The 15978-nt window shown below is 26.8% G+C and overlaps 2 protein-coding genes across 7 annotated transcripts in view; one reads left to right on the forward strand and one right to left on the reverse strand.

Annotated features, from left to right (window-relative positions):
- The window catches only part of LOC107163252 (pancreatic lipase-related protein 2-like), a 39735-nt gene extending 33205 nt beyond the window's left edge, over window positions 1-6530 (reverse strand). The window contains exons 1-4 of the mRNA XM_089223659.1: window positions 6299-6530; window positions 6099-6177; window positions 5259-5374; window positions 2303-2554 (exon numbers count right to left, since the gene is read on the reverse strand). Of these exons, the coding sequence (XP_089079785.1) occupies window positions 2303-2554; window positions 5259-5374; window positions 6099-6177; window positions 6299-6356 (505 nt within the window). The 5' untranslated portion in view covers window positions 6357-6530. The remainder of the gene's footprint in view (window positions 1-2302; window positions 2555-5258; window positions 5375-6098; window positions 6178-6298) is intronic.
- Window positions 1-15978, forward strand: part of LOC107163257 (ras-like protein rasC) — a 194189-nt gene that overhangs the window by 134025 nt on the left and 44186 nt on the right. For 2 of the 6 annotated variants that reach the window (XM_089223660.1, XM_015510577.2), the window contains one exon: window positions 10067-10153. The exons of the other annotated variants lie outside the window; for them this stretch is intronic. The gene's annotated coding sequence lies outside the window, so the exon portion shown is untranslated. The remainder of the gene's footprint in view (window positions 1-10066; window positions 10154-15978) is intronic. 6 annotated transcript variants of the gene reach the window in all.

Raw genomic sequence — 15978 nt, forward strand, 5'->3', positions numbered from 1 at the left:
TTTGTCTTTCACCGGTCAACACCTTAAGTAAAACAAGGAATTCTTAAATTCATTTCTATTCGTTTTAATTCTTAAATTTAACATTTTTTCCACGGTTAAAGATTAGTTAGTAGATTAGTAGACATTAGCGTAAGTTAAATATAAATTGTCTTAAGAATTTGAAAACTCCTTGTATTTTTATCACACAGAATATTATCTCACATTTGGCACACATGACACATGTCAACTATATTTTTTTTATTTTTTTTCCTTTATCGTCAAGTTATTTTAATATTGTTCTAATTGAAATTTATAAACATGAATATCCTTTGAATTGTTTTTGTTAATTTAATAATATTAACATACTACAACATTAATAATTACCTATGATTGGATAAATACTAGGATTTGTATACGACGAGTATTTATACGAGTAGTATGAACAGCATAAATTAAAAACTTATATTATTTATAATAATATATGTATATTGTATATATATATATCAGACCCACTTAGTAAAATCACTCTTCTTTCGCAAAACTGTTGTTTTTCTTCGTGATATAAAGTCATTCTTATCAAGAAAAGGATACTTATTTTGTGTACCTTGTGAAATAACGAAAATTTACACACGAAGTTTACGACTTTTCGTGAAGTGGATGGTATAATATGATATAGTTTAAACTTTAAAATATAATACCTATATATGTATTATGGTTTCAAGTAATTAAAAAATAAAAGAATTAATATACATTTTTTACATTCTTTGTCTCCTAAATTAAGTATAAAAATAATCGTACATTTCACTAAGTTAACAAAAAAAAAAAAAAAAAAACAATGCTTTAAAAACGTGATTTCCTTGATTTCGGGTATATTTCATCAAGTGGTCACATTAAGAGGTTTATTACCAAGTAGAAGTGGCATATTTATAAATTTGTAGAAAAAAATATATTAAATTAATTTTAGTAGAGGTTAAAAAATTGTATTTTTAAGTTCAAGAATAAAAAATATTATATTTATGACTATATCTTACAATATTACAATAATATAATATGTATAGCATTATATAATTATAGTAGCTAATAACACTAGTATTATTATCAGAACAATTTTTCTTTTTAATTTCTTTTTTTTTTTACTAGGGGAAATATACCTACGGCAATATAGGCCATTGGATGTGAGATGGTACGGTAGGTGTTATTTTTGTGTAGGTTTTAAGTTGGAAGGTTGTAACACGTATTTTTATATGTGTGGCAAGTATATGTTGCTAAATATCACGGATGGGTCCCCCGGGAGCTAGTGACTGCTCAGTGTATTTCCTCAGATTGAGCGTACGACCGCACCACACCAAGCCACTTAAATTTTTACAATAGTGGATTTAAATTATTATAAATTATACAATTTATCTGAAATTTAATTACACTGTATTGTAGAGATATTTTATTATGATTATTGTTAATATTGTTTGCCAAACAAACAAAATTATTGGTGTTATTTATTGTTTATGATTTGACCATAAAGCTCTAAATGACATGTATTAATAATGAGTAATTTATATTATTGACTTAATACTATTGTCAAATACTCATATTGTTATATGAGAATTAAGTAAAAATATTAACATGTGCAAAAATATATTAGTGCGATCTAGCTTAATTCATTTACTCATTATATTGTCTAGGTATATAATGTTGTCGTAAATTATGGGAAATATTTTTATTATATTAATGATATTTATTTGTTTATGTTATATTATTATCTTCATTAATTTAGTTGTGAAATCAGAATTAAAAAATATTCATCTTTTCAATAGATAGTAGAGTTAGTTCTCAATAAACTAATAAAAATAAACTATTTTACTAGTGTTAGATAATTTAAATAACTGCAATTATGTACCTAATAAGTATATTTTTCTCTGGATACTCAAATCAATCAATTTAATAATAAATAATTCTATGCATAGCTATAAAATTAATATTTACCTTATATTACCTAAATAATAAGCCTATTTTTGAGTTTAATTAGATAAAACACTACCTTATAAATTACTAGAAAATAACATTAGGTAGATACCTAGGTACTAAAAAAGTAAGAACCTTGGAGGCTTATTATAAAAAAAAAACTTTGTTTTGTAATATTTTAGTTCTCCTCTAAACATACACACGAGAAATTTAAATTAATACATTACTCGGTTCTACGAGTATTCACATCGATATATAGACATAAGGTATCGGTTTTCGAGCAAACGTAATTCGACGACGGCTGTGCATATTATTAATGATAGTTTGTACAATCGTGACCAAATTTCGAAAATAACATACGTACCTATAACTCTCTTGATTGTCCCGTTCAACCTGTGACCTGTGTAACCAATCAACTGGGCCCCCAAACTATGGCCGATTAATGTGACATCGTCAAGGCTCTGTACAATACCGCGGTCACGCAAACTGTTCAACCAGTCAAAAAGATAGGTACCAACTGCAGGTAATTGAAGTACCACATCCATGTAATCCAATTTCTGTGACCACTTTGACCAATCGACTAAAACCACATTGGAGTTTGTCCATTGCACCAGCGCTACATAAATAAATATATATTTTAGTGTACGTTTGTTTTTGCCGATTAATGTTAAAAAAAAATCATCACTAAACTCATTAATCACATATAGGTAGACACCTAGTACCTGACATTATATATTGTACTATTGTAACTCTGCACATTTTATTTTTAAAGCACTAAGTATATTATTAAAGTTCCAAAAAATATCGATTAATGGAAGTGTTGCGGGTTACTTAATACATGATACATAATATATTATATTATGTCATCGTGTAAATATGACTAAATTATTGGAATCCTGATATTATTAATTAATTATGTAGGTAACTACTAATCAATAATCATAGCATTTTGATCGATTAAAATACGTTTGTATGCAAGTAGGTATAAGAATTCGTTAAAAAGTAATAAGCATTTTATATTTGCCACATTTTTTTTTTGTCAATCGGTAATAAACCACTTATATTTTTCAAATAAATAGTCTTAAAAAAAAAAAAAAAACATAGATCAACGTGTTTATTTGTATATATTTCAATGTCAATTAATTTTAAAAATACATTTAGGTACTCTCATTAAACGCCTTGCCGTAAAAATTATAATTTTATTTTATAACATCATGTGACTAACACAATGTTTGATTATATATATTTTAACATAATTTGTCAAAATAAAAATAAATATAAAAATAGGTATACTCTAAAAATTATTTTATTGAAAAGTCCGGGAATTTTAATTATAATGCTTTTATTTCTGAAAATATTACAAGTTTATGACATAATAGGTAATAATCCACGACATTATTCATAAAACCCATTCTTGTTCGTTATTAAAACTATAAACACTCATTTTTCTGATTATAATGGTAGTTATATATTTCTCAGAAATTAACTATTAATATGATATGACGCATAAGTTTAAGAGAATTCAAGGAACTCAGTATTAATAATAATAATAATAATAATAATAATAATAATAATAAAATTTAACCGACAACAAAATTACAAAATACATAAAATGAGTAAAAATATAGTAACGATGTAACATAGAGCGCCGTTGACGGAAAAGATACCTCCTAAGTGTTAAATTTATGGTTTTGAGGTTTTGATATCTCTGAATTCAGAAAAGAAAAAAACTATTTATGGATAAAATCTCCTATGTTAGGCTATTTGTATCTCAAAATCAATGAAAAATGATAAATGATTTCTGTTGTGAGATAGCTAGTGTTACTTACAATAAATCATTTAGGAAATACCTCTTATGCATGCTATTCCCATTGTAGAAAAATCCACCAATGTGTTTTACCAACTATAAATCGTATTTGAAACAATACATATTATATGATTTATTTTGTTTAAAAAGCTTTTTATGTTTCCTGAAAACTACGCTTTTTTTCCATAGAAGGTTTAATCCCGTCAACGACGATAGGCAAGAATTTCTTTATTTTTTTTAACCGATATTGAGGGAATCGTAAAATGTTTGCAACCTGCAAAGATAATGATTATTATTTCACCTTTCTTGTTTGATTGTAAATAGTGAATATATATTTCACAACACGAATGTCGAACTCATATCCAAAGGTGAAATTGTGTGTCAAGTATGTGTTCAGCATATATTGTGCATAACATATATAATATTATAATGTATTATGAAGGTAGATACTCCAGTATTGAAATTGTGGATACATATTCAACCACAAAGTTTTATTCGACCTTCATATTAGCGACAAGTGCAGTTACTACAAAAAGTTAGGTGTCGTGGAAATTATGTTTCGTATCTTTTGCAATATCGATCTGATTAAAAAAAAAAAGAAAAAAATCTACTATAATTAATATATACGTATCATATAGTATATTACTCATAAACGTACGCTTATTTAGTTTTAAAATTGATGAGATGTTTTACTAATAAGTATATTATGATTTTAATCATTTCTTTTGATTGATAGCTATTCATAAACTTAAGAACAATATACTATATCACTGTAAAATGTTATAGGTAAAATATCTAAAATATTTTCTGTACCTAGTCTTATCGATAGAACAATAAACTCATTATTATATTACCCGCGATTTAAAATCAAATAATATTGAGTTAGATTTATAAGTATCTGCGAATTATTTCAGTTAACAACTGTCAATTATTTAAACACGTCATATTATTATATTAGGTATACAAAAAAGTTCTAAATTAAATTTTTACTGCTTTAAATCTTCCCGAAAACAGACACCAAATATTTTAATTATTAACAATACTGCAGCATAATAATCACATTTTTTACAATTTAATAGGCACTGCAGTTGTCATCAGGTCTCAGGAAGGTATTTTACGTGTACTATACAATCATACAGTTATGACTTTATACTTGGCACATCCATTTCACTCGATAATAAAAGATAACAAGAAAAGTTCGATTTACGTTCACATTTTTTCACATTGCACATTGGTAAATCTATTATACCATCGAATTCTTAAAATGTTGTAAAAAAAAGAACAGTAATCGAAAACCATACACGAAAACAAAATATTTTTTTGTTTTCTGTTGAGTCAGCAGATGGACATTAAAAAAATTGTCTGAATACAGAAGTAGAAAAAGCGATTAAAGGTGGTGAAGTTTTGTACTGATATGAATAGTTAATAGTTTTCTTAATCACAGTGTGAATTGTTGTGGTAATATTTATTTTAGAATTTAAACAATAAATTCAAAAATAAAACAATGACTTACATTTTCCCAAATCTGCTACAACACCAGTCTGGGGACTTGATCTAAATCCATGCACAAATACAATCAACGATTTGTTGTTTGAAATTGTTAAGTTCTTTTCGTCCATCAATTGATAGCTATAACAGTAATTCATATTACATATCGTAAGATCGCATTAATATCAATAAAATTCATATTATCTATACAGTAACCACAATAATAATAATAACAACAAAATAATATAGTTTATCCATAAAGTATTAGCTTTTTATCGATATGTTTCAAGTAATAGATGAGATCTTCCACACAGTTATAAAATAGTTCTAATTCTATCAGAAAATGTATTATCTTGTGTAAAACATAAAATATCAAATCGCCATGTTTCTAAGGAATATAATGGGACGATTTGTGTGAAAAGGGGTTCAAAGTCAGTTTTCAAAAACTTTATATTATACTTTTGTTGTGTGAACCATTTTACGCCAGATTGACTGGTGGCATTGAAGTTTGTCTACCTCAATAGATAATATTATTAAGAATGCAGACAATGTATAGATCTTTCTTATAATGTCTCTATATCGTAGCCAAATATCAGTGCCACAATTGATTCGAAGTAAAACTATTAACAAAAAAAGTGTAATATAAAATTTTTAAAACTGATTTGAGCGTTTTTTTTTTTTACAAACACCGCCATTTATTATATTATGTTTACCACCGATAATTTAATTCAATATTATACAATTACTAATCGGATTCGGATACTCAAAATTACAGAGTTATAACGACAACACAAATCTAAACAAATTTCTTATATAGCTTTCGTATATTAATATATAGTAACATTGTTTTATTTTTAATCATTACTTGTGGTCATAAAAATAGTATTTAACTCCGGTGGCATTGATAGTAGTGTTGGTAGTGGGTTCAGCGGTAGTTAATTGGTCTGCAAACGATACACAGGTTGTAAATTAAACGATAACAATAATAATATAAGACGCTTATTCGCTCATATTCGAACACAGAAACGAGTACTATAATATAGATTATAAGATAAACGAAATTACAGGATAAAAACTGGAGCACGATCGGAATGCACAAGAAGTGCAACAGTCGTTGAATCATAGTGGTGGCTCCAGAAATATAACAGTCGGCAGGTAGCGACTGGCGAGTAAAATATGTTCTGGACAGACTTTTATTATTATTATTAATAGCTTCTTTAACATAAACTCCGTACACAATAATTATTAAAATTTTGTAAATTATGACGGCGTACAGTAACTAACTACGGCGTGGCGACACAGCATGTAATATTATTGTATGTGAGCCTAGGTTCAACAGCGCTTATTATACAATATTTATTCTCCCCTCTGGTCCAACTGGCGATAACATCACATAATATTGTCGGGTGACAGTTTCACTGGATCGGCGACCGTCGTTCAAATTATGACAAAATATATAAGAATCATTACGCATCCCCCGTTCTTTACATCATCAATATCGAAGTTCTTCATTTCTTGTTGGTTGTCAATCATATATTATATACATAATATATATCATAGAAAATTGTGTGGCCTTTGACAAAGAAAATTATACATATTTCATTTCAGACAAAAAGAGGTAGGTGTTTCTAAACATTTTTATTTTTAAGCGTAGATGGTTTATTTAAGAAGAAACGTAGTTTAAAAGTCTCCCCTGTGATATAATTATTATATTATTATAATAAAGTAATATAGAACAGACGACGCTGTTTTAGAATATTATTCCGTTTGATGTCCATAGTATAAAATTACTTGAAAATGTACCTAACAAATCAAATTTTTTTAAATTATAATACTATGTTACAGATTGTAAATTTATTTATATTATAAAATAAAAAAATAAAATTATAATACACATAGGTATACCTACCAAACACCCACCCATCACCAGTTATCACGGTCATCGTTGGAAAATTACTGATATATTATTATTATAATTATTACAACCGTTACAATTGTACCGGCCGATAAACGACAGCGATATAATACAACAATAGTACACTCATTGTACACTATATACATAGGTTCATTGTATGTAATAATATAATTATTATGGTTTATAATGATATTTGGATGTGGCGTGGTAAAAATATTATAATTATTATTGTTGTTTTTATCATATTATATAGGTTAGGTTAGGTTATTTTTTTATAATTCACTTTGCTTAATATGCATGTATAATAATATATACCATGACTGATCCCGACGGGAAATCGTTTTTCTCCGTACAAAAAAGGTTGAATTTTTAGCGAAAAAATTACATTCAAACTTACTGTGGCGTATAATATATTTTTGCCGTGAATTCATAAATATTAATAAAAACAAACAAAAATAAATAAAACGTAACATACATTCAGCCTACTTTGCTAGGATTTATACTTACTGTTTATTGTTTTATATACATGCTATTAGTTCAAGTAATAATTAAAGACACGTTTACTTTGTATGTATATACAAAGTAAACAATGTTATTTATAAAATTAACACTCTATTTTACTCCAACTATTAACGAATATATTATATCGTTTACATTGTTTAACAATCAAATTTTAAATAATATGAAACACGAGGATTTTGTGTGATAAAAAAATGTGTTTGGCTGGTATTTATGCATCAATAAATCAGTGAAGTTGACGAACTTTTTATGATAATAGAATATATTGGTCAAGTATTATTAAAACGAATTGGAAATAATATTGTATCACTGTGATTCACTCCAAATGTCTTCAATCCCCATATATTCGTAATAATATAACGTGCGCCTACGTATTCATTTTTCAAAAAAAAAAAAAAAATAGAATATAGGTATACTTATAGATATTTACTGATGAAAAGTAGAGTGTAATTGATATTTTATTCAAACACAATTAAACTTAAGATAATCCAATCTGATTGTTTAAACGTTTTCAAAACTACAGTCCATTCGTTTTTATGCGTTTTTCATACCTATATGGTCAAATCCATTCGCAACTGTAAATACTACATTAAACAGTAAGTACTTTGTTAATGACCAAAATAACTATTCACATAGTTAAACATTTTTTTATTTGCAAAACGTGAGATACTCATTTGTTTTTTTTTTTGCACAATATATGCGCCTAATGTAACCTTTATTTATCGTTGATCTGGCTGTATTATGATAATATTACAATAATTCTGAAATTTTTCATTAAATCATAAATACTTTTAATACATATTATATACTAGTAATAATAATATACTTTTTATTAGACATTGTATTGCCTTTTCATACAATAATAATAATTACGCAAATTAAATGACTTGTTTTTAATTCACTTTAAAAATAAATTTAAATGTATTTAAGCTCTTAAGTTGTTTCGTTTAAATTTTTAATAATATTAAAAAATGCTTTGATGCATTTTTTTTCCAGTAACTATTTAAGCAATTTAACCTTTCGAATTCGGTATTTCAAAGCGTATACATATAATATAATATAGACATACACATACCTAATTTTATGAATTAAATTTAAAGGTTTAATTATATTGTTAAAAACAAAAAAAACTCCCTTATCACAGTAAAATATTTGTAATTTAAAATAGTATGAAATTTTTTTGAAATACATTTAAGCAAAATGTAATTTTATAAATCTTAAGGTATGACATTAATTATCAATTTACAGGATTCGTTAGGAATCGACACAGGAGTATACTTAATAATTAATAATTAATGTTACTAAAACCTATTATAATTTTTAATAAAAACATATTTGCGAAAACGATACTACCTATATAATATATTAATCTATGTATATGATTTGTGAAACCAATGATAGTTTAGGTTGATTGTGGGATTCATTGATATCCGAGCATCAGTAGTTTCCGCCAAAAATCTTGATTTTCGTTTCCGCCATGTATAGTTTCCTCCAAACCAAATAAAGTTCGATTTTTGTTACTGCCAAATATATTTCTACCTACCAGTATATAGATAATAGTTTGAGAACCATTTAGAGTTACCCTATGGCCACCACGAGGAGATGGTTCTCATTGGCCTCTAAAAATTGATATTGTTTAAATTTCCTGGTTAAATTTCAAAATAATTGAATTTGAATTAAATTAAGTTGATCATAATTAAATGTATATATTTAATAAATTTACTGTCAAATATTTCTGACAATTTTAAAAATGATTAAAATATAATTATTATTATTTCGAATAATTTTGCATTCCTTTTTTTAAGATTTAATTTGAATAACCTAACCTAATTATAACCACCCCGATTTCCATGTCTACATTTTCGTAAGTTTTCAACCTAGGGTCAAATTTTTGAAATCTTGAAAAACTTTGTCACATGTGATTAAGGTGAAATTTACCTGTAGTCATTAAAGTAAAATGTAATATATTGAATCAGTCTGCTCATGCATGTGTTTGCTTCTTTTCGAAAAAAAAAACTGAAGACCGGGTGACGAGAAATAAAGTGAACCAACTGCAATAAAGAATGTACACAAAATTCCGTTTTTACGATTTTGATATGTGTCATAATTATTTATGTTGTTCAAACATCTAAGCATGAAATAAAATATCGAATTTTCCAACGAATCAATTTACTGAAATCAACTATATCTATGTTTATTTTCTCACCCCCGTAGCTAAATCAACTATTGAGCATATTCGAATAATTAATTTATAAAAAATTTTTTTTCGTTGGTAAAAGTTTTTAGTAAGTCGTTACTTAACGTGACATGGACGCATCTTTTGTTTTTGCGCATATCCAATTATTCACACAATGAAATTAATATAATTATATAAACCTTACGATACCTTTTTTTTTCAGATACAGTCATAGATATGTCCATATTATCTTTTAACTATTTTCATTCTGAGGAAATAAATGCAAAAATTAATGAACAGCAATTAAATGGTAAATCAGATTTATCTATAGTTGTTTATTTTTTTTAATAATAATTATAACATCGTATAGACTATAAGCCATAACATCTTAGACATACGTTGGTCGTTGGTACTTAACCAAAATTTCAATTGTCGGTCCGATATATAGATAGAATTAATTTCAAACGAAAATTATTATATTTTTTTATTTTATTTATAACTATCAAAAATACGCAGATTAAAAAAAAATGTTGTTATTTCATAATAAATTCGATTTAATGTCCGAAATCCAAAGATTTAAGATCTTAATAAATTATTCCAATTAATACAGATAGAATTTTTAATATTTGAAAATACAAATACAAAGTCAATCAATTTATAATAAAATAAATTGAACAAATAATGAATTAGTAAACTATAAAAATCCTCATTGACAATTCAAATAAATATTTAAATTTACTTACAAAAGTATTTTCATACGATAAATTTTAAAATTAATTAAGTACGGAATTATTTGGGATACTTGGGATTGGGACACGTGAAAGAAGGGCTCATTTAAGGGATGGTTACAGTAATTTTTCTTTTTTTTCCCGGGAAACCCTACCATCAATGTTCCTCACAGATGAGATCGGTGTTTTTCTTCTCATTTCTTCTTAGAATGATGGCCAGGCCTTTTTTTTTTTAAACGTGACGTTTTGAGAAAATATAATTTTATTATTATTAATTTGCAGGAGCGCTGTCAGACACGCGTTAATTAAGCGTTAAGCTTTGGGGAAGCCCATTTATTATTAAATAAAAGGCATTTTATAAAAAAATAAAATAAAAAATGTTTCTTTTTTTAAATATTACCGGAAGTTTATTCTTTATATGTATTTCAATATATATATAATATATTATATATATATTTGAAGAAGATGACTCTAACACATAATTTTAAAATAAAATCACGATACTTTAAATTTACTATTTTAGAGTACAGTAAAATATTATGCAAAGACCCGATAACTATTTAACATTGGAATTCACGATTAACTGTATTATATAGTGAATATTTTAAATTAAAAACCTGTTATATTTGCCATTACATGCTAATGGTTTATGCATATTTTTATCTATAATAACTATTGATGATTTGTTATCAAAAATATAAAACATATTTCATTTTATTGAACTATTAATTTCATATAATATTAAATTCAAGAAAAGGTGAGTCATTTAATTTTAAGTGAGTTTTTTAGTTGTATTTTAAAATAGGTAACTAATAAAAATTCAATAAATTATCCTAATTTTTTTTAGCTCGTTATATATCTATGACAGAGGTGGCCACTAACCTTAACTTTGGGAGCCGCAAATTTATAAAGTTAATTCGAGGTGAGCCACACATTGTAAAACAATGTTTATAAATTAAAGATACATTTTTCATTTTAAAACAAATGAAGGAACATTTATTTACATTTAATTTTAGTCTAAGTTTGGTTCAAGAGCCTCACGAAATTTATTTAAGAACCGCATGCGGTTCGCGAGCCTCGTTGTGGCCACCCCTGATCTATAATCTTTTGACTATGTACCGTTTTGATTTATTCGGTTATTAAATTGAAAATTAAAAATTAATTTAATTTAAGTTTAAGACAGTATTAAAACTAGTTTTAAGGGTTATTATTACCACTGTCTGATGTATAGGTCAGAGGTATTCAAACTTTTTCATTCCACGGCTCTTTTGGGTGTTCACAATATTTTGACGGCACTCAAATTATTATGAAAATATTGAAATAACACACGGATACAATATGACTAATATGTAATATGAATGATAATAACAGTGACTTTAGTGCTATAGAAATAAAACTTAAAATGGTCGCGCAGTAAGGTGTGTCGTTTTCATTTCCATAATGATTGCAAATAATATTTATAATAATATTGTACAATACCAAGGTATGATGCCGTTTTACGGTGCTTTGACGCGGCTCCTTTTGCAAACTCTCGCGGCGTCCCTGGGAGTCGCGACGCACAGTTTGAATACGTCTTGTATAATAGGTAAATGAAATAAATAAAAATGTTTTTGCTATTACGAAATTTCGCGATTAGATGCCTTTATTGTGATTTAACTGAACGAAACTAATAATTAGGTACCTACCTACTTATTATTATTATTACGATACAGAAATGTGTAATACGTCACTCTTTCAAAAGAAAAAAACTTTTTATGCTACTCCAGTGAAACTTCTCGTATCGTATAAGTATCTCGTTATGTCCTAACTATTTGTTCTATTATTTTTACATTTGGAAGCAAAACAGAAAACTCAAAAATTATAGTTTGAACTATATTCTTATTATTTTTAATTTCTACGATATGTTATTATTAACCTGAAAACATAGTTTTTGTTCAACTTTTTATCACTAATCAAAATATAATATAATATAGTTATTATTATGTTTAGTGTTTGTATAATTCAACGTGATTTAATTTATAATTTTAGTTTCAAATTTTTGAATATCTTTTATCGAAATCGTATGATAAATATTAGTATAAGTACTCGAATATTGCTAAACAATAATGATAGCTATGTCATTAAACTCCATCCCTCAAATTGTTTTTCGGTACATTATTGTTCTACACAAAGAAATGGAATTGTAAAGACTTATCATAATGAAAGATTCAATGTATTGAACAGTGCACACTATATTATATCACATGTATATAAAGTCTTTCTCTTAGGCTTTTTATCTCTATATCGAACCTTAGTAACCGAGGGTGATTGGCAACGAATTTTGAAATAAAAATTATAAAAAAAACACTACGTAGTTCTTTGGGGTTCCAATTCCAATCGAAACATTTTCACTCCTCTAGTCATTTACCTAGTACTAAAGCCTCCGAGTAGGAATCAATCTTTGAATCATACTGTAGAATAACCAATAGGCTTAATCGGGAGTTTATCACTGCAATACAGCACGTATTATAGTCAGGTATATTTATATGCAAGCGTTCCGTATTAATAAAAATTAATCAACACTTGATCGGCATTACACATCAACAACCTACTCTATTAAGCTTGTGACAAAATTTGATTAATTATTATAAATATCCATTCAACACACGTATACTTTAACGTCAGAAAATAAATCGATTCTAATGACCTGCCAATGTTGTATATGTGAGTTGTAAGTACGAAGTACCTGATTAAAACTAACTACCTCGTCGATTATATTACATTGGTACTTAAAATACTATTTATGTTGATATATAATACTACAGTAATTTTATTATTAGTTGAAATTTATATATGATATTTTATACTCTATACTATTTGTTTTACAAAACAAATTGATATTTAAAGCCCAACATCAAAAAAGCGTGTAAGTCATAAATGTTGTTCTGCTGTACAGTAGGTTAAATAAGTGGGTTACCTACTGTAATGGATGGAATTAAATTTAAATCCAATAATATTATATCATTCTATACGAAAAACGATTCTGAGCGGAGGCGGTTTATTTGTCTAGGATTATTATAAATTATTAAAAATAATCAAATATTAGATTTAAAAAGAAAATTTTTATGAATTTTTAGCATAAAATAATTTGCGAGTTTTCGTGATTTTTACATATGTTGTCAAAATTCAAACTTTGAATGCTTATAAAAATAAAATTATGACAGTGAATTTATTTTATATTTCAACTGCTATTGCAAAAATATGTTAGGATACTTGTATTAAATTTTCAAGCTTTTCTACCCAACAAATACATTTTTATCGATATTAATTTTAAAAAAAACTAATAATAAAGATCGGAAATTGCATATGCCTATAAATGGTTCAACTTAAGTTGAAATTCTTTGAAGATTGTATGGTGGATATAATATACTTATATAAACATTCGGTGAAAATTTCATGTATAGCATAGGTCATTTATTTTAAAGTTACATCAAAAACCAAAATCGATTTTGTCGAAAATTGATTGTGCGTAAAAATTCCCGTTTTTTCTTTAATTTTTAGTTTGTTTATCCCAATTATTAAGAAAAATATTGTGAATTTTATTACTTTGGACCACCCAAAGTACCAACTAGATTCACTTTCTGATCTAACGAGGTACTGAAGCCGAAAGTCGAAGCAATTTTACTGCCCCAAAACGTGATGACAGACACAAAAAAACACAAACATCATGGTAAAATCAATACATTCCTCGCTCCGCTCAGAATCTAAAAAAATAAAACTGAAAAAACGTACAGCACCAGATCATAAGTCACAATACTACTTACGTATTCTATAAATACTTTAACGTACTCATATATTGTAAAAACCACATGTTGCCTTCATTTTAGTTTTATTCTAATTGTAGCGATCTTTGCTAATTTTTTGACGAATTATTATTGCATTGGAGAGTCAAAATAATTATAATTACCAAAAGTATAATATTTTTAAATTACCTAAATTTTATAAGCTTGATGAAAAATTATAACACTTGTTTTCAAAATTCTTTGGAATCTTAAAAAAAACAATTATAGAGATAACTTATGTAAATATTTTAAAAGTTTTATAATTAATTTTCATTAAGTTGTATTCAAATGGTTGTTTAATTTTTAAGTCTGAGCAGAATATGGGTAGATGAAAAGTACCTATATTAGATTACTTGGTGGGTGGATATGAATGATAAATAACAGCACCATGACACTCTTTGTATATTTAGTATAACAAAATTGAGTCGTTTTTTCAAAATATGCAATTCATTATTTATTAGTTATTAACTTACAAAGTTATTTTTCTGTAGCTTTCGTATTATTATAATAATTCTCATCAGAAATAAAGATATCCAAACAACGTCACCAGGCATGATGATCACATTTTATACTTTTAAAGTAAATTAATACTATTTTCATCACAATATTAAATTTCTTGTTATTTACCTGAATTTGCTGGAAGTGACAGGCGTGGCGTAATATAATACTACAGATGCTATTTCTCGAGAATTTCTAACGTTTGGAATAACAACGCACATCTAGATTGATATTAATGTTGTGCAAGTAGTATGTTGTACAAAATCCATTTATTGTGATTTTACGCTATGATTATTTTGGTGTGAACTATAGTTATCCCAAGGTAATGTCGTATACAACGATGGCTGGACACAAAGTATAAATTGTACAAACCGTTCAACTTACTCCACGGTTGTTGACGTTTTATTATAATTATATTGCTGTGTTAAATATTTCTGCACCCACCGACTTTTTGTATTTAATTATCCTCTGGTCCATCATTTCAGCCACTCTCTTTTTCATCACCACTAGACTTCACCGCTGGTGGTTTTATTTTAATCCACGGGTACGCGGTTAATTTACTTCAGTTTTGCTGTAGGTCAGTAGCTATGTAGGCCCTGGCGATGGTACCACCGCAGCCACACGCCATCACCGATAACCGATTTTAATATATTATACTGGAATTAATCTTATATAATACCACGTATAATATAATATTATATATAGGGGTATTATTGGATCACTTTAATATTTGACGTATAATTAACCAGACTATGAAACAATCGATATATGGGTTGTGGTTCACAACTAACATGAGACTATAATATATTATCAACAAATAGGTATAAGGATGATAAAAAGAATAAGAGCAATAATGAAAATCATTTAAGTTACATGGGTGAATTATATGTCCCATTAAACAGTTTATACTTTTCAATATTACAATCAGTGTTCGCTGTTATTACAATCACTCTGTATAATGCGCACTGTACAAAATTATTATAAGTATTATACCTATGTCCTATACTGTATACTAATGTTGATTTTGTTTATTAAAAAGTGTTGAAAGTCACCGGTAATTAAAAGTATCGAAATTCGTAGTGAACGTA

This window comes from Diuraphis noxia, unplaced genomic scaffold, assembly GCF_037042655.1.
Source record: "Diuraphis noxia isolate RWA-SAM2 unplaced genomic scaffold, SU_Dnox_SAM2 contig0003, whole genome shotgun sequence".
NCBI lineage: Eukaryota > Metazoa > Arthropoda > Insecta > Hemiptera > Aphididae > Diuraphis > Diuraphis noxia.